This window comes from Protopterus annectens, chromosome 2.part1 (assembly GCF_019279795.1).
Source record: "Protopterus annectens isolate FY-2018-M chromosome 2.part1, PAN1.0, whole genome shotgun sequence".
Classification (NCBI taxonomy): Eukaryota; Metazoa; Chordata; order Ceratodontiformes; family Protopteridae; genus Protopterus; species Protopterus annectens.
The window spans coordinates 79,757,086-79,778,448 of record NC_056729.1 but is presented as its reverse complement, the minus strand read 5'-3'; the positions used below and the strand labels follow the sequence as shown (position 1 = coordinate 79,778,448).

General features: G+C 39.2%; 1 protein-coding gene across 1 annotated transcript in view; it reads right to left on the bottom strand.

The window, feature by feature from the left end:
* FHIP1A (FHF complex subunit HOOK interacting protein 1A) overlaps positions 1 to 21,363 on the bottom strand; it is a 990,350-nt gene that overhangs the window by 146,650 nt on the left and 822,337 nt on the right. Inside the window, exon 11 of the mRNA XM_044062036.1 lies at positions 4,293 to 4,471. Within this exon, the coding sequence (XP_043917971.1) occupies positions 4,293 to 4,471 (179 nt within the window). The remainder of the gene's footprint in view (positions 1 to 4,292; positions 4,472 to 21,363) is intronic.

Sequence of the window (21,363 nt, the reverse complement as noted above, 5' to 3'; positions counted from 1 at the left end):
TACTCTAGCAGATGCCGCTGATAACTACCTTCCTACTTTTGCCATTCATAGTCATGTGATTATGACTTCCAACCAGATTTTTACTTGAAAGAAGTATAAAAAAGTTTGACAAAGATGTAATGAACCAGCTTATTTAAAAATAAACTGATCCATTCTAAACTCTCTTTCACATTACAGAGGAAGGACTGAACTACTTCATCAGTATCATTAGAGCCATAACAGTCAGTCTTGCTCTTATCAAACTGTTCAGAACAAAGGACACCCATGTCCTTGCGTATTAGTCAAAATAAAGTCTTTAATGATCTGTAATGATTTCAAGTGCCTAAAACTGGGCAAGATACCATCAGGAAAAAACAGCAACACCTTTATTTTAGTATGAGTAACTGATAAATATATAATCAAAATAATAAATCAACTCAAAAAAGGGCTTTTTTATGAGGAAGAGAACAATTGGGTCTTTCTAACAATGTACTGGAACAGTGCATATAGGTAGCCCTTTCCCCCTCCTTTAAACATCTGCAATACAGACAGAAGACCTGTTCAGCAGCAGGGTTGAAAAGGGAGTACCTAACATCTTTGCTTGCTCATAAGCAAACCAGACAGGTCACATCAACCTGGATAATCACTTCTACTCAAGTGAAACTCCTATTAAAAAACAAGAATCGGGATCTGTTGATTCAGATAATATTCCTCCAAAACCTACCGAATTAGCTGCCTACTCCTTGGTTATTCCACTTTTACTACTTCTATGTGCCATGTGGAAGAAGCCTATTTCATTCCCTTTACAAGGGTAGAATATCGAGTGAAGCAAGCAACTGTGAGCCATAGCCATAGGCAAAGGACTGAGAATGTTTTAAACATCAAGAGCTCACTAAATTCTTTAAATTAAATAACATACTGACTGTGATTCAACATGGTTTTATCAATCAACTGCCCTGCTAACACTTTCTGATCCTACATGAGTGAATGGGAAAATCCTACATGAGTGGATGGGAAACCACAAATTTGTCCCAGGGGTTCCCCCTGTGTCCCTCATTGACAGGGACAACAAGTACTGACTGAGGTTTCTTTTTGGGATAAACTCTTGGCTAGGCTTGTAAGGGCCCCAGAGCCATTAGCCTGGGAACCTCCTTCTATGATCCTATGAAGGGAAGATCTTGCTCAATGAAAAGCTGACATATCCAGATGCACTTGTACCATTAGTGACTAATGCCTACTGATTACTTTATCAGTATTAGGCAGGAGTCTAATCACTATATACTGGCTTTGAAGTTACTCAAAGGACAGAAAATACAGGATCAGATGAGGTTAGTCAGTACTCTAACCTTCTGCATAACAAAGATGTTCACTGAGGACCAGTTTAAGGGTTTCTCTTATTTAGCATCAGTGTTGGCCTAATGTCTTGCACAGTTGTTTAGCATCAGTGTTGGCCTAGTGTCTTGCGCAGTTCTTTAGCATCAGTGTTGGCCTACTCTCTAGCGCAGCTCTTTAGCATTACTGTTGGGCTACTGTCTAGCGTAGTTGTTCAGCATCAGTGTTGGCCTACTTTCTAGCATAGTTCTTTAGCACCAGTGTTGGCCTACTGTCTAGCGTAGTTGTTTAGTATCGGTGTTGGCCTACTGTCTTGCACAGTTGTTTAGCATCAGTGTTGGCTTACTGTACTGCGCAGTTGTTTAGCATCAATGTTGGCCTACTGTCTTGGGCAGTTGTTTAGCATCAGTGTTGGCCTACTGTCTTGCCCAGTGGGATATGGTTGTGCTACAGTATGATGATGATAAGGACCTACTATGTATGGTTAACTTCGAGGCTCAAAAGAAACAGTAAAAGGCTATAAAAAACGTCAGTCCTGGCAATATAAATACTACCTTATAAGTTGTTCTGTAGGCACAATCTGTACTATTTTACAGCAATTATAGCACTAATCGCTTGCCTATAATCTCCATTATAATAAGTACTGAAAACGAGAGATTACACAGACTATGTGAAATTCTTGGGAGTCATGCTGAATAACTTATTCGCTTTACAGGAACAGCTTGCATGACACTTGTCAAAAAGGGAAACCAAATGCTAGGGAAATACAGAAGTCAAAACTTCTTGGACAATTCTCAAGGACTAAACCTAGCTAATACATATTCTTCTTAAGATTATTCCATGGCTGTATATCAACTGTTCTGTCATCAGATATCTTGTATAAACTAGATCCAGTATATAGTAAATATTTGAAATTTGTCACTCAGCTGCAGGAATCACTACAGCAACATCCAACTGCATTCAACCATAAACTAAATACCTAATTAGTATAAGCAGGGTATTCCAAATTTTGTATACAGAAATTTTTGTAGACTCATGTAATGCAACAAACAATCTCATATCTGCTGGTAGCTATTTGATATAATGATTGAGAAGCTACAACTTGTTTGGTGATTCCATACACAGAAATCAAGTCAGCAAACTATGGCTAAGCTCCTGAGTTACATTAAGCATAGCAACAACATTGGTGTAAAAAAGGAATTCCATTTTCCACCATTTTGGACAATAACTGATTTTACAATAAAGGTATCAAACTATAAATCCTGATATATCTAGCATGCACTGTCACTAGTAAGGAGCCAGCCACTTTATATCCTTCTGTGGTGCAAATCCTACTTACTTACGTCAGGACGTTTAATGGTTATTATAAATAATGCACTCCTCCTTGTTCCGGTAGTGTAAATTAATATCCAAAACAACACAACTGGAAATATGTTGACCTCCATTGATCTCATCTCCCACAGATTAATTACTTTTTGCTCCGTGGACCAAATGTATCCAGTCTCCAGTTTTATCCCTAGCTGTGGGTGGTGGCTTCCCATTGTAATTCAGTGGAGCATAACTGAAGTCCTTACAAACTGCAGTTATGTACCAAGTCTGAGGTTGTGGCATCTCAGAGCATTGCACCTGTTCTGAGGTGTGATGACACCAGAGAGTTTAGCAGAGTGTGAGAGCACAACTACTTTATGTTAAAAGTATTGCAGTCATGTTTTGTTTCAGCTGTTTAAATATAGAAACTGCCAAGTCTGTCTTCTCCATAACTGAGGCACTCACAATATCAGGACTTGCAGCTGTACAGGGAGCTCTGGGGTGGATTTTCATTGTTATGCTTGAATTAAAGATAGTGTAATTCTGTTAATTTACTATATTAATATGCCTGTACATGCTATCCAGCTGTAGAAGCCATTTATTAAGCTATAAACCAACTATTTGTATTACAGCCATTTATTGTGAAGTCTGGGAGACTGAAATTCTTGAAAAACTACCCTGTACCTAATGATATTAGTCAGTTTATGAAGCTGCAACAAGCGTTATTTATCCGCTTGAACTATCCATTTACTTGTTAACTTGTGAAGCTTTTCTTCCAAAGCTTCCACTGAAAATGGACCTCAACATGTCTGGATAGCCCAGTCAAAATCATAATAATAATAACATAAGTAATAAATAAATAGTAGTAGTGATTTGTGCATTCTGCTGCCCACATTGGGGATACCATTTCTGCACTACGGAACAGAAAATGTCACAGTTTATGTAATGCACTGTGAATTTTACTTTGACGAAAATATTAAGGTGACAAACAGCACTATGTGACATCATCATTAACAGCAGTTATGAGAAAAACCTGGATATTGTAACTGGTAGACAAAGTTATGACTTAAAAAAAACTACCTGGAGTGGCATGAGAGGGAAACAATGGAAAATCACTATGAAATCCAGTAATAATGAAAACCAATTGCCGATTGAGATGGCACAAAGACTAGCAATTAAAGGGGGGGGGGGGGCTTGTCTCCAAAGATTTTTTAATCTGTTTGACTTGGAATTTGAAACATAGTAAACACCAGTCCAAAAAATTACAAATAGCAAACAGTCTTCCTGTGAAGGCGAATGGCCGAGGTATCAGACTGATTGTTAAATAAGGTTAGTTGCTTGCAGAGCTGGTTGGATTTTATTTTTCTGTTTGCTGTTCATAGTTTGAAACCTCTGCTAAGAGCAATTCACAGTCAGTCTTCAACTACAGCTTCATCTGAAATAAGATAATGTCCTCTCTGCATTGCAATGCTACTATAAAGGGTTATGAAAATCACGCTTAAATGAGAAGTGAACGAAGAGTCATGCAAGTTCTTGATGTACACGAAGGCAGTTCAATTGAGCTAACTTTTAAAAAGCAGACATTTCCATTGCAATGCATGCAGCATACACTTGAAGATTTGTACCTTACAATGACTATTTAGAGAAAAAAAAAGAACGAATTTCGAGATTACCTGGTACAGAGATCGTACACTTGGCTGAAACACCACATTAGTATTCAGCAAAAACGATCGCAGAAGAGGCTGTGGGTAGCAAGCTAACTGTGCAAAGATGCCTGTGAGCAACAGATTTACATGCAAGGAATTTTCCGGCATATTCTCCAGCTTTGACATTAATACACTGATGAAAGGGCCTGTGAAGAAAGAAAAAGCAATAAAGATATTTACATATATTTTAAGTTCTGCCATTTTCATGTTTACTTCCTAGCCTCTCTACATGCAAACAGAACACAGCTAGAATATTTATCTATCTGGCCATATTCTCTCTTATTACAGCCTATGACCGCACTATTTGGAGCCCACTGTCAACAGCTGCTACTCAGGACATGGCCCATTTGCTTCTAGATTACAGTATTTAAATAATACTCTAAACCACTGTTTCTTAACACCTTCCCTTTTGCATGCTGGTTAACTTATTTTCCTAGTCCATTATTCAGATACTTGTTGCTCCATATATAACTCAATGAATGACAACTTCTTGTAGTAGTTAACATGACTTGTCCAGAAATCATTCACCAAAAGGAGTACAGCACACATAACTGACATTTTTATTTAAAAAAAAATAAAAGTATTTATCTCAGGACCTATATCACTAACCCTAAAACTGCCGTAACAATGGTTATACTTAAACAGCTACCTTGCTGTTGCACCAGTACTCAACAGCTCTTCTCTTCAGAGCAAATTACTGGTTTTAGTAACTTCTCCCAGGTATGTATGCTAAACTTAAGAATGCCTTCTGCCTGATCCTCTAAAAATGTATGTCTGAATTATTACTAGTCACCATGGCTTACAGATGCTGACATCATTGTCTTAAATCCTAGCAGTGTCATATTGCACCAGTAGTCCCCCAGTGGCAATACACTTACAACATACTACTTGTTTTACTGTGCTTTCAAACAGCATCTCATGCACTAACCCTCTAATGCACAATGTGCTTCGCTATCCAAGTTTAGTACTGAAAGAGTTAGCACTATTGTACGATATGCTAATTTTTGCAGGACACTTGACTGAATTCTTTTTTTCTGAAGATAAAGTAACTGAAAAAAGTGCACTGAATCTGGAAAGTGAATATTTTATCATGTGGACTTCATGATATGCAGAAACAAATCTCTGTGACCTAGCCGGACCAGGTTCTGTTATCAGTTTAGATGTGGAGGAGAAGGCTGGGAAGAGGTAGGCATGAAAGGTCAGTGCAAGCTCATCTGTGCCACCATGGAGAGATAAAAGCTGGAATGAGTCCCACAGTAGCAGTTTCACTGGAAGACCTGGGTGTACATAAAGGGGGTCACAGTCTGACCCTATAGCCACTCCTCCTAACTGCTTAAACAATTGTCCTTCAAAATAAATATAAGTGTTAGTTAAAACCAATTCTATTAAATGATTAAAGATATTAACCTTATCATGACTGTAATGGAAATGCTCAAAAAGAAAATCAAAGAACCACTGCAAACCAGCATCATGGGGTATACAACTAAATAAATCTAACATCAATCATTATAAAAATCCCACTATTATACGGAGACAAACAATTAAACATAGACAAAAAAATGTCAAGAATCACGACAAATATGTAGAATGCTCAAAACATCTTGTTTTAACTGAGCATCAATAAAACATGCAATATAATTAGTCTTAGAAGACCCAGAATCCACAATAGAGTGAAGTGGAGGATCACGAAGATCCTTATGAATTTTGGGGAGGCCGAAGATAGTGGGGATTCTTAGAAAATCAGTGCTCATGTAATTATACTCCATAGGTAAAATCTGCCCCTGTGTCAACATGTCCAATAAACAATAATCAATATTCTTATATGAAACATGTACCTCATTAATAGAGGCTTCAACATAAGTATCTTGATATAAAACTTGGTACGTACACTGGACATAATCTTAATAATCCATTACAATAATCCCTCTACCTTTATCAGGCTGCATAAATCTTAACTGGTCAGTAGATTTTAATGCCTTGTCTCCATCAACTCTAGTACCTGGTCCTTCTTGATGTTTAATATGTGTCTGCGTATTTCTAATTCAGTGCCTCTAACCTCTTCCACTGTCCTAAGTTCATCTCTTAAATTAACTTGTGCATCTTTACTTCTTCCACGGTACTCTGTAGAATAGGCTATTACATGCTATGTTATGCTATCCTGCTCTTCATCAGATCCCAGTTACTTATCAATAGCTCGCCTTTCCCTCTGCAGCCCTGCCAACCCTATTTGTAAACTGTTTGCATATAATTACTTGAATATTTGTTTAAAGTAATACAATGGAAATCAACATTGTTTACCTATGTCTCCCATACTAGTCTTATATAAACTTATCAGCAACAGCTAATAATCTGATCCCAGAGTAGCAATTCTCTTATTAAGAATTCATATTCTAATAATATATATCCCTTTCAAGTCTTCTTGCAGTCAACATTTTGTCATATACATATGTATAACTTGGTGTACTGGTCCTCTGCAGTACAACATTTGGAGCATTTTATCAGTTCTACCAAAACTAACTGCATCATCACATTTAACGCACAGAAATCATAAAATATTAATCATTTGAATAAGTATTTTGAATCACCTTATAAAATAATCATAACTAGGCCCTCAAGTATTTTCAAGAGAACCCGTCCTTGCACATTTGCATATAAAATCAGATTGCACTCCTTTCACCTTTATTACATGGTAAACACTGTTATATAATTTAGTCACTTATTTATGCAACACCCACACATAGTAGTTTAAACACCACAAAACAATTCCCTCTCATCACTCCAATCTAACAATGCCCATTGCACCACCAAAGCCACTTATCCATGACCCTAATGACACCATCACTCTGTTCAGGACAACAAAGACTAATAAAAATCAGTCATGTGGTACACATCTTAGTTTCTCCCCGTATACACTCGGGGCATCCATCGACCACTTGTCTATAAACTGCAAGGCACACTTCTAATGTGTAAGATTAAAATTCAGAAAAATACTATCCCATTCTATCAATCAGTGGTGCACTCATATTTTTAATACTTGCCCATTTACATGGCACAAATTTCTTTGAAGATTAGAGTGCATCATTTACTACAAGCATCTCTTCATGGTTGTCATACGTAGGTCAGTTGCAAATATTGCACAGACCCAATTCACACACTAATAGCATTCATAACTATTATAAATGCTCAAGAATTGCAGACGTGGAACTCTTCCTCAGTTAGATGGCAAATGTTGATGGGGAGGAAAAGTAACTGGAACATATGGTTTGGGAGTGAAATGAGTTGGCAGACTTTAAACATGCTCTACAGCGTATTCTGTAGGGAATACAGGGTGAGCAAACAAGAGTAACTAAGGAAATGATTTTCTGAGCTGGGATACAAGATCTGAATTGCCTAGACATAGTAAGACCTTGTTAAGTTTAATTCTGGTGGCTGGCAAAAAAGCAATCACTAAAAAACTGAAATCAATATCTAAACCAACTACACATGAAATTGTGAATATTGCAACAGAAGTAAAAGAATAGGAGGTAGGATCTTTAGAAAAGATTTGGAGTAAATTACACATAAAAGATGGAAATTGTGGAAACAATACATGCAGAAAATGTTCTGGAGAAGGAATGAGGTTTAAGAAAAGCAAGGACTTAATTTATGTGGTGCTGCCTAGATTAGAGGATACAACAATATGTACGATGTATAGCATTTGTAAATGTGACTTTTTAATATGGTTTGATTACATTTATATTAATGCCAGTATGCACATGTCACAAGTGATAATTCAATAAAGGTGCTTAAAAAAATTACATATCTGATCAAGGCAGAAAAACACAGACCTCTCATATGCCCAGGGTCACTTCTCCTCCATCCAGTGAAACCTTCTATCTACTACACTGAACAGGTGAGCCCTGTGTCTTCAGTGGAGTTTTCACTGTCTAGCTACACAAATTAGCAACATCTGCTGTGCCAAAAAGGCCTTACCCATCTACTTGCAGATTTTATCTCAACAGTGCTCCCCCCACTTGCTCATCTTATCAATGTGGAAAATCAATTTCCCTCCCCCATAGAATTTACCTAAAACATTCATATACTTTTGACAGTTTATTCAAATTCTCCTGGGAAACCCAATTACTTGCTACATTTAAAACATTTTTAGACATAACTGCTGTCTGTGCAATCCACTAAGTTGCATGAGGGCTTTCTATTTAGTAACTTCTACCACTGTAAAATCTTCAAATGTATAAATGTAACTACTGTATGTGTATGAATGTAAATAGAAATGCAACTACTGTATGTGTATAAATGTAAATGTAACTACTCTGTGTTTAACTGCAACTAAGTATAATGTAATGTAAGCAAATGGAGCTTTTCTACCGGGGCCTCCACTGAAAATGGCTACACAAAGACAAACAAATACATATATTTTTTAATTGTACTAAGGAACTACCTACCATTCCTTATGTCAGCTGTTTCAAGAGGCCTTCCCTATAGCAGTGATAAACCATACACTCCTAAAAACATTAAATAATTTACAATGGTGCCCATATGCATTTCCCTGCAAATCAAATTCAGAAACCTCATACTTCAGCTTGCAGCAGAACAAATACATACTTCAATAGAATCATCTACCACTACAAATGTGTGAAATACAAGTATAGTTTCTAATAAAAAATAACCTATGTTCACCAGTCAAGGTCAGTACTTGCCTTAAGACACTGTGTACAAAATGTTAGCCTATTTTTATTATGTGCACCCAGTACGGCACCTCCAAATACATGGTCCAATTATAGTCACATCTGTCAAGTTTGATTACCTGACTTAGGTGCTGGGGACCCTTATTCATGAATAAAAAACATATAGAATTTTCGCTGTGAAGATTATAAGTACCATCTGAATAATGTAACACCTGACAGAATAAAAAAAATCAAATATGCATTCTTGCCTTACATCCATGTCACACAACAAATACGTCTTAACATAATCAATAACAACCAATTTGTTAGATTATGATTTTAAGACAGTAAACCAGTGTCACAGTGGCTTGGAGTTAGTCTGAGTACATGCTGGCGAAGCACTCAGGAACCGAGACAATAACAGTAATGATGCACTCTTGCACTGCATATTCATTGATCAGTACTTGAAATACTATCATTACACTTAACTAAATTTATAAGTTTCAATGTACCTAAATGCCTACTTTCTAAATGCCATTGAGTTAAAATCCCCTTATTCTACTGCACAAAGTCACCAGTCTCTACACTAGACTTCTGCAGTGAGCCACCATAACATTCTTTGGGTTCAAACTCGCTGACACAGTTGAAGATTTTTGGCATGTCAAGAAAATGTTTTACCCCCAGTGTGGAAAGAAAACTTTGAAGAGGACTGAAAAAAACACCTTAAATGTTAAACTCTCAGCCTTATACTTGTGCATTGACTGCAAAAATACAGTTAGCAGTCTACAAGTCTGAACAGAAAATCATTATCAAAATAAACCCATGTTTCTCTTGCTGAACATACTTTGCTAGGCTTCGACAACAGGTCAAAGTTTACACTTTTAAATACCAGAATTCAAATCACACAGACAAGGCTACTTTACATTTACTCCAAACTGCATCCAAGAAACTATGGTTTTACAATTCCGATACAGTTACCACCTGCCAATCCAGACTACCTATTCTTTCATCTCCTTCTGAAGCTCCAATAACCCACTATTCTTTTGCCATACCTTGTCTTCCTGCTATTTGAAACTGGACATTACCAGCTTAATTTGCAAATTAACAAACTGCTTCTTCACCTCCTTGTTTATCTAGTGCATAAAATCTACAGGACGGTAACATATCTCATCATCTTACGTGCCACAGAGAAGCACTTTCTACATAAATATCTCCAATTTACTATTAATCCATTTGCAGTTCATCCAAGATTGTTACTAGTAAAATCAAAAGTTTCACTATAAACTACTTTCTTCAAGTGCAGATGGCTCCATCTCTCTCAGTCCACAATATGGCCGACTGTCACTCTCACAATTCTGACAGTCCTCAATCCGACTACTTGAATGTTTATTGCTCTTTCATCAGTTGTCAGTAAAAGTACCAATAAAGGTGTCATTTAAGTAATAACCTTTTATGCTCTGCAATCCAAACCCAGCTTTTAGTCAATTTTCTACAACTTTGTATGTGTGTCACTGGAGAAAACACCTTTCATGTTCTTTAGTCTGAAACACTGAAAGATTGTCAGTACATGACTGATGGTGATCTCGGTAAATCATCAGGTACAGTTCCAAAGGCAGTAATTCCTGCAGGTTTAGAAAATAACTACAGAGAAAGAAAACTGGCTGAACAAGCTGGAGGATGTTATCGATGATGTCAGTATCAGACACAAACACACAAAAAAAAAAAACAAAGGAGGCCATATATGCCAGTTACTTGATCCCTTAGTTTCAATAGCTATACAATACATAATATTAAGTACAGAAGAAAAAAAAAACTGCTTTACATTAAACAATGCAAGTGCTGACTAAATAAAGCAAACAGTATGTACACAATAAATCCAACACTACAAATGGCAGGTAGTACGAGAACTGTGGTTATACTCTACAGCAGTTATTGAAACATAAAAATTAAGTCTGCCATTTTTATTTAACTTGGGAGCAACTATTAATGACAAACTTAATTTTCAGAATCGTAGCAAAATCACAATAAAAGATAAGCACGGAAAATGTCAAGCAGTATACTTAATATACAATTACTTGTGACCAGTGTGACGCCCGTGCCCTGCCCCAGCAATCAAGGAGCCTCAATCCTCACCACCAACACCAGTGAGGGGCATCTCATATAGGAGGAAAGGATAACAAATACACACAGTAAAGTGCAATTTCCCTTAAGAGCACACAGAGATCACAGTCAGTCCGGGGCTGGTCACTCCCTTGCTCTCCAGGTCCCCAATAAGACTCCCCACTGACACAGCTATAGGGTCCAGATCTCAGTCTAGTGGGCAAGCTAAAACCTCCAGCACCCTCACTGTCCAACCAGTGCTTCGTGTCCCTGCCCAAGTAGCTGACAAACACACACACTGAGATAAGAGTTTTATACAACCACACAGACACTCCTGGGGAAGGCTGTCACAGGTTCTCCAGCTGTGCCCCTTTCACCCAGACTATACGGTAGAAATCATTGCCACCACCCAGCTAATAATTATCAGCTACTCAAAGGCCTTTAAAAGGGTGTCCAATTATTACTGTGCAATATTATTATCCAATTGGTAGTATAGCCCATGGCTAAAGCTATTGGAGTGGCTTTGTACAATTTTTACCAAAGGCATGTAAGTACTCTTAAGAGCTTAAATTATCTCTACACAAAACAGCCACAGATAAAAGGGTTTAAAAATATTTAATAATAAATAATTAAAAATACAAGACAATACTTTTTACTACACAGTGCTAGTCAAGAGTTCAGAGATCACAGAGAAATACTTAAAATAATTCAGTAGTACAGTTCTGACATCACAGAAAAGCACTTACAAACAGCTAGAAACTAGAAATATTAGACTAAGAGAAAACACAAGTCTAAAATAAACTTACATACAGAACACAGGCAGAGTGCCGATGAGTTTGATGGTCTAGACAAAAATGCTTAATGCTCTCTGATTCTCTCTGTTTTTAAAATCACCTTCCTGATTCACATTACATCATTCTTCACACTTCCCTGGGTTCCCAGGCTAACAGGCTACATTCTTTAGTAAGCTCACACCAGGTCAGGAAGTAAAGCCATTAAGGACATTTATGCATGCAAATTCTGGCCATTAAATCTGGCCTTAAAACAATAGCAAGAATTCCTTCATCTAGACCGACCGGAGCCGTGTTTACATCAAAGGGTCACAACATGCTTTACTTGGTCAGTAGAGTGCACTGTTGTTACATTTTTTTCAGTTACATATGTAACACTATTTTTACCATTTAGGACAACAAGTCTGTGGTTTACATTAATATTTACAAATGACAGAATTATCTATTTCTATCTGGCTAGGCTGGCAGCCTTCACATCCCCCCCCCCCCCCCGGAGAACTCAAGCTAGTTTTATAGGTGACCCTTGAGAAACGCTTCTTGAGAGGGTTAGGTCTATCTGAGTATACCTTACCCCATTCCCTGTCTTGAGAGTCCATCTGCATTGGCATTGCTAATCCCACTGAGGTGCTGCACTGACATATCATGTGCTTGCAACTCTTGGCTCCATCTTAGCAACTTGGCCTTTTGCTGGCTGGCTCTGCTCTTCCTTGTCATGTCTGTGAGGGGAGCAGTTATGGTACTATAACTGAGGACGAACTTTCTGTAGTACCCTGCTGTACCTAAAATGCCCTCATCTGCTTTTTAGTAACAGGTGCAGGCCATGCCTGAATGGCTTCCACTTTGGTAGGTTCTGGCCTTATCTTACCACTCCCCACTCTATGTCCTAGGTAAGAGACCTCTGCCATACCCACCTCACATTTGCTCAGCTTAATGGTCAACCCTGCCCTTTGTAGTCTGCCCAGCACCTCTCTGACATGCTGAAGGTGCTCTGGCCAGGAATGGCTGCAGATGGCAATATCATCGAGGTAAGCAAGGGCAAACCCTCCTGCTCCTGCCAGGATATGATCTAACAACCTCTGGAAAGTTGCTGGGCATTCTTCATCCCAAAGGGAATCTTTGTAAACTCATACAAGCCAAAAGGAGTTGTGGCGCCCGTGTCCTAGCCCAGCAATCAAGGAGCCTCAATCCTCACCACTAACACCAAAAAGGGCATCTCATATATGAGGAAATGAGAACAAATACACACAGTAAAGTGCAATTTTCCTTAACAGCACAAAGCGATCACAGTCAGTCCGGAGCTGGTCGCTCTCTTGCTCTCCAGGTCCCCAATAAGACTCCCCACTGGCACAGCTATAGGGTGCAGATCTCAGCCTAGTGGGCAAGCTGAAACCTCTAGCACCATCTCTGTCCAACCAGTGCTTCATGTCCCTGCCCAAGTAGCTGACACAGACAAACATGCACTTTGAGAAGAGGTTATACAACCACACAGACACTCCTGGGGAAGGCTGGCACAGTTTCTCCAGCTGTGCCCCTTTCTCGTAGACTATACAGTAGTTCTACTTGTCACCACCCACTAATACTTATCAGCTACTCAAAGACCCTTAAAAAGATGTCCAATTATTACTGTGCAATATTATTATCCAGTTAGTAAGTGTGACTAATCAGTCAAAGCTTATTTGAAGTGACTTAGACAGTAAACTCTATAAATATGCAATACAAACCAGCCACAGTTAAAAGGTTTTAAAATATTTAATAATAAATAATTAAAACCACAAGACAATACTTTCCACTACACAGTCAGTGCTAGTCAAGAGTTCAGAGATCACACAGAAATACTTAAAATACATCAGTACTACAGTTCTGACATCACAGAAAAACACTTAGTCTAAACTTTCTAATTTCTAGCTCTCTAAAAGAAAACACAGGTCTAAGATAACTTACATAAGACAACAGGCAGAATGCTGATGAGTTGGATATCAAGACAAAAATGCTTAATGCCTTCTGGTTCTCTCTGTTTAAACTGAAACTGCAGTTCTGATAAAACATTACATCATTTCACACTTTCCTGGTGTTCCCAGGCTGACAGAAACTGCATTTACATTATTTTACACTTAGAGCAATAAAAGACATTCAACAAGTAAATTCTGATCATTAATTTTAGCCTTAAAGTAATAGACAGGAAGCCTTCATCTAGCCGGACTGGAGCTGACTTTAGATCAAAGGGTCACAACATGATTTTACTGGATTAGTAGAGAGCACTGCTGCCACATTTTTGTAACAGCATTTTTTTCATTTAAGACAACAAGCCTGTGATTCACATTCATATTTACAAATTGTAGAATTATCTGGACAATTCTATCTGGCTAGGCTGGCAGCTTCACCATTCTCTACCAGTCTTCACCCCCCCCCCCCGGAGAACTTAATTTAGTTTTCCAAGTGACCCTTGAGAAACGCCGCTTGAGAGGGTTAGGTCTGTCTGAGTGTACCTCACCCCATTCCCTGTCTTGAGAGCCCATCTGCATTGGCATTGCTAATCCCACTGCTATGCTGCACTGACATATCATATGCTTGCAACCCCAGGCTCCATCTTAGTAACTTGGAATTTTGCTGGCTGGCTCTGTTTAACCATTTTCGGGGGTTGTGATATGTCATAACAGTGAATTTCCTTCCATACAGATAAGGCTAAAGTTTCTGCAATGCCCACACTATGGCTAGACATTCCTTTTCTACAGCTGCATAACATTCCTCCCTGGGTTGGAGACTACGACTGAGATAAACCACTGGGTGCTCTTCCCCCTCTGAAAAAATCTGGCTAAGTATAGCCCCCACCCCATGGTTTGAAGAATCCACCTGCACAACAAATTCTTTGCTGTAATCTGGACTGGCTAACACAGGGTGTCCTTTCAAATCTTCTTTAAGCTTCTGGAATGCCTACTCACATGTTGGGATCCACACTACCTTATCTGGCCTGTTCTTTCTTGTCAGGTCTGTGAGTGGAGCAGCTATGGCACTATAACTAGGGACAAATCTTCTGTAGTACCCTGCTGTCCCTAAAAATACCCTCATCTGCTTTTTTGTAACAGGTGCAGGCCATGCCTGAATGGCTTCCACTTTGCCAGGCTCTGGCTTTATCTTACCACTCCCCACTCTATGTCCTAGATAGCAGACCTCTGCATTACTCACCTGACATTTGCTCGGCTTAATGGTCAACCCTGCCCTCTGTAGTCTGCCCAGCATCTCCCTGACATGCTGAAGGTGCTCTGGCCAGGAATGGCTGTAGATGGCAATATCATCTAGGTAAGCAAGGGCAAACCCTCCTGCTCCTGCTAGGATATGATCTACCAGCCTCTGGAAAGTCATTGGGGCATACTTCATCCCAAAGGGCATCTTTATGAACTCATACAAGCCAAAAGGCATCACAAAGACTGACTTCTCTCTAGCACTGGGAGTCAAGGGCACCTGCCAGTAACCCTTGGTAAGATCAATGGTTGTAAGATACTTAACCCCATCCAGCTGTTCTAGGGCCTCATCTGTCCTAGGCATGGGGTAAGTATTTGACTCTGTGTGACTATTTAATTCATTGTAGTCCACACAGAACCTAGGGCTACCATCCTTCTTTGGCACCAGCTACACTGGGGAGGCTCAGAGACTGTTGGACTCTTGAATTACCCCTAGTTCCAACATCTCCTGTACCTCCTCCCTCAGGGTGTGTCTGACTCCCTCAGGCACCCTATAAGGGGCCTGCCTAATAGGCCTTTGGTGTCCTGTATCTAACTGGTGCTGCACTAGGTGGGTGCACCCTGGTTTCCCAGTGAACATGTCCCCAAATTCTTGCAACACTGCTCGAATTTCTTGAACTTGGGTAGGAGATAGCTGCTGGGACATGGCTTCCCGTTCCACTGAGGTGTCAGTCCGGGCATCACTGAGGAGATCAGTCCCCAGATCTCCCTCAGACTCCTCCTACAATCCACTACAAATGCTCAGCACAAGGGCCTCCCTATCACGGTAAGGTTTCATCATGTTAACATGGTACATTTTGTGCCCCTCCCGTCTGCCTAGCAGTTCCACTATGTAGTTAATATCACTTACCTTTCTTACCACCTTGTAAGGACCCTCCCAGGCTACTTCCAACTTGTTGTGTCTGACAGGAATGAGAACAATTGCCTGCTGCCCCACAGCATACTCTCTAGCTAGAGCATTCCTGTCATACCACACCTTTTTCTGTTGTTGGGCTTCTGCCAGATTCTCCTGGGCCAAGCCCATGAGTTCCCTGAGCCTTGTCCTGAGGTTTAGGACGTATGCCACAACAGACTCCTTGTGAGACTTGCACTCACCTTCCCACTCATCTCAAATTAAATCTAGAGGTCCCCTCACCTTATGCCCATACAGCAACTCAAAGGGTGAAAACCTGTGGATTCCTGGGGAAGCTCTCTGTAAGAAAACAACAGATGGGGCAAATATTTGTCCCACTCCCTCTTAAACTGATCTGCAAATGCCCATAGCATGGACTTGATTGTAGAGTTTAACCTCTCAACAAGACCATTAGTCTGGGGATGGTAAGGGGTGGTCTTCATGTGCTTCACCCCACAGGACTTCCACAGACAAGCCAACAGGTCTGATATAAAATTGGCACCTCTGTCAGTCAGTATTTCTTTTGGGAAACCTAACCTGCTGAAAATCTCTAACAAAGCATTTGCCACCTTCTCTGCTTCAATGGAGGACAAAGCGACTGCCTCAGGGTATCATGTAGCATAATCCACTACCACTAGGATATACTTTTTCCCTGTAGAATTTAGGGTACTAAGTGGATGCACAATATCCATAGCTACTCTCTGAAATGGCTCCTCAATCACAGGCAAAGGCATCAAAGGAGCTCTCAGTTTGTCTCCTGCCTTGCCTACCTTTTGGTACTGCTCACAGGTCCTGCAGTACCCTGTTACATCTTTGGAAATTCCAGGCCAATAGAAGTTCTGCATAATATGCCTCTTTGTATGCTTTATGTCCATATGACCTGCAAAGGGAATATCATGGGCTATGGCTAGAAGCGCCAGATGGTAGGCTCTAGGCACTACCAACTGCTGTACTCTCTCACCTTCTAGCCCTCCCTCAGGGGTCCACTCTCTGTATAGTAACCCTTTGTCCCAGTATACAGATTCCCCTTTCCTTGAGAATCAAGTGCCTCCTTAGCTACCTGCCTCAGGCCTTGCAATGTACGGTCTGAGAGCTCAGCCCGTCTCAACTCTCTCATTGTAACCCTTTCCAGCTCCCCTTCCACAGGAAGTCTGGCATCCTCTGACAGTGTTGCCTCACTGTCAGCCTGGGTACTAGTACTCACCTCTACCTTTGCATCACTCTGTCCAAGGGACCATCAGTACCCCCAAGGCAAAAGCTATTGGAGTGGCTTTGTACAATTTTTACCAAAGGCATGCAAGTACTCTTAAGAGCTTAAATTATCTCTACACAAAACAGTCACAGTTAAAAGGGTTTAAAATATTTAATAATAAATAATTAAAAACACAAGATAATACTTTTTACTACACAGTGCTAGACAAGAGTTCAGAGATCACAGAGAAATACTTAAAATAATTCAGTAGTACAGTTCTGACATCACAGAAAAACTCAGTCTAATCTTTCTAGTTTATAGCTATTTCTAAGATAAACTTACATATAGAACACAGGCAGAGTGCTGATGAGTTGGATGGTCAAGACAAAAATGCTTAATGCTCTCTGATTCTCTTTGTTTTTTAAATCACATTCCTGGTTCACATTACATCATTCTTCACACTTCCCTGGGATCCCAGGCTAACAGGCTACATTCTTTAGTAAGCCTACACCAGGTCAAGAAGCAAAGCCATTAAGGATATTTATGCATGCAAATTATGGCCATTAAATCTGGCCTTAAAACAATAGCAAGAATTCCTTCATCTAGACCGGCCGGAGCCATGTTTACATCAAAGGGCCACAACATGCTTTACTTGGTCAGCAGAGTGCACGGTTGTTACATTTTTTCAGTTCCACATGTAACACTATTTTTACCATTTAAGACAACAAGCCTGTGGTTTACATTAATATTTACAAATGACAGAATTATCTATTTCTATCTGGCTAGGCTGGCAGCCTTCACAACCAGATAAAGGAAAGAATAACAGAATCACAACTTCTACCAATACAAATTTAAAGGACCATGGCCAATGGAAAAAAATCTACAATATCCAAAATGACCACCTACAATAGAACGGCAACATTTGGAGCATGATCAATGTGATAATTGTGCGGTACTTTAGCAATTAAACTTGATGACCAGACAAAACAACCTGAATTACCTGCAAACAAGTTTTGTCCACAAATCCACAAGCTATACACGCTTTACCCTGCAGTACACTATATGGTGTACTCCAGTGGTATACTAGTCACCAGATAACTCTTTCCAGTCTACTAATACTACTTATAAGTCAACAGATCTAACCCAAAGATAGGGGAGAAGGTACCATGTGGTCTCTTTCCAATCAAATAGAAAAAGTTACCAAACCACCTAAAAGTCACAACTAACTTCTTTGATTTCAAAACATCAGCTACACTATACTTTAGTAGGTAACTGAACTGGACTACAGGGGCCACTTTTAAGTCATGTCCAATATATAAGACAAAGAACTGTGTAGCACAACAATAAGATCCAAGTAATGCACCTACAAGTGCATGAACAAAACACCCAATATTGTATAAATAGTACTGTTCATGACAAATGTGCTTCTGGGAGATGTAGTCCTCTCTTAATTCCAGCAACTCTCTCTCTTGTAAACAGCTCAAAAAGTAACATCATTTAATGACTTCAGTCCCCATCTTGTCTGCTATAATCTCCTTTATCTGCTAGCACACACACTCATTTTGATAACAACATCTCACTGTTTACCTTGGTTAACTTTGCATCATGAAACTATATTCCTAATCCCACCCCACCACCTCAAGCTCCAACTATACTTCTTAAACAAGCTAAATACCAAACATTATCATCTGCATGTGTTGGGTTACATGACATTTCCTGTATTGTATGATACAATACAGAAAAAGTTGTCATGTAACCCAGTGCATGTAGATGGTGATATTTAATATTTAATTTGTTTTATCTGTATCTGAACCCTAAACCCAGATATATATATATATATATATATATATATATATATATATATATATATATACACACACACACACACACACACACACACACACATAAATGGACTATGTAACCTACACTGGACTGGCCTGCAGGAATAATCTATAGCTCAGTAACAACATAAAGTGCACTGTAGGAGGATATTGTACTGAAATGATGTTATTAAAACACTGTATGACAAAGTGAAATTACTATTTAATGTAAAGTGCTTTAAATGGTGTTACTCCGATTCTGTATGACTCTACCGTAATGCATTTTTGTCTAATATATCCAACAATTCTGCATTTTTTCCCTCAAGTCCCCTATGAAAATGTGCACTGCCAGCAGAGTTTATAACTTTAGCTTTACAAAAATAAATCTCTCTCTGAGTAGAGGTGGAAAGGGCATTAGTTTCCAGCTTAAACAATTCATTCACACAGTTAACATTATCCAAGTAGGGCATAACCTGTGGAACACTATCGCAAATCTGATGCTGTTTGCTTCCTTATCAGAAGTTGACTTATTAGCATAATGCATCTGAGTCACATCCATTTCTTCCACAGAAAACAAAAATATAAAGATCTTTTTTTTCTCTTGTTCTTTAAAGACAGATTAAAAATGAACAGGATAAAACTAAAAGTCTACCTCTGCTCAGTGCAACACTAAATGAGCCAGCAGACTTATGATGTCTGGTAGGGAAAATATTTAATCAAAACTAGTTTCCTGTGTCCACTGAAGTACTATAGAGTATTATAGGGCAAAATGAATGTAGGATCATAAGCAAATACAATGCAATCAATCTGCAAACCAGTATAAGCCTAGCCAATAACATGTACTCAAAAGTTCTCTCTAGCCTCTAGCCGGGCAAGACAAAATAAAGTGGGGAAGAATTTCAGGCCACCCAACCTATTATCTAGGTTTCCCTTCAAGGTGGCAAGGGTGCTGTTCTGTTTGACATGTAGTGGAAGTTGTTTCACAGGTGGGAAATATGTTGGGATAGGAATCTATCATGACAATGTGTCTTATTTACCTGCTGAAGGTTTACTTCCTTTTACCTGTTATTTGAGGGATGATTTTTTTTCTGTGAAGGAACAGAAGGTCAAATATGATCAGACCGTTCACAGTGCAAGAGGCTAGATACAGATCTCTGAGGAAGGGTCTGTAAAAAACTAAGAAAAGAGATGGGGCTGCCAGTTTAGTTAGGAACTTCTGAGATCTCTCATGATGATATGTTTAGATAAAAAAGGGGCATTAGATTTGATGCGATACAAGTACAGGGAATTAATAAATGCCTTTGGAAATCAGATGAACCAACTTGAAGGATTTCCTAACTACTGTGGAGGCATGATTGGAAAAAGATAAGAAAATATCAACAAGAATGCCAGGATATCTTACCGCAGTGTCGTATACATGCTAAGGGAGAATGTTTTGTTATCCAAAATTAACTATACAGCATTCTTCAGATTTATGTTTTGACCATTGTCCTTGCACCAAATGTTAATGTAGTCTAATCCATGTTGGAGTAATTGTCAGTGGAAGATCAGATACCACCACCCAATTTTCAATCACCTGCAAACTTAGATAACCATAGGCCAGGAGTGTTGTACTAAAGGTCTGAGAAATAGAAGCCAAACAGGATACAACCCAGCACTTAGCCCTGTGGCACACTGCTGGTAATGTTTTTCCTTTGAAAAGTGGCACCTATGATGAACCACAACGGTTCTTATGTGACATCCAGTTTGGGATAAAATCTACAAACAGTGGTTACCATACCACATAACAGCCCAAATGCAGTGATCTTAGAGTAGTTGCCTGTTGGGGACTTGACAAATGCAGTCCCAAACTGATGGCAGGACTGGAAGTTTTTCTCTTAGTACTGAGATAGCAAATGCAAAAAAATAGTGAGGTTTACCCACAAAAGCTATGGAACTGATACTCCCAACGATTCATTTACATTAGGAAAGGGTCTTCTTCCAGGGAGATCTTGCATTCTAAACTGTGGCTTTAAGTCTCTCTGATCATGGACAAGAGCCAGCAGATATTTGTATAATTCTGGCGATTTTGTTTTCTCTCCAGAGGTCAGTGTGTTGTTCTTTTCTACCAGATTCACTGGCTATTTTTAAATATTACTGGATGCCTTCTTAGGTTAATAATAAGCAAAGCTGTATGCCACATACAATTTTTAATTATTAGAATTTACTTCCTTTTTAATGGCCGCTGGTCCTTCCAGTCCAGTATGTTACTGTTTTTGAATGCTGGCTCTTCTTCTCAAATACTACCATCCTTCTCTGTAAAACAGGACATTATAAATCCTTCAATACTTTGATTTTAGC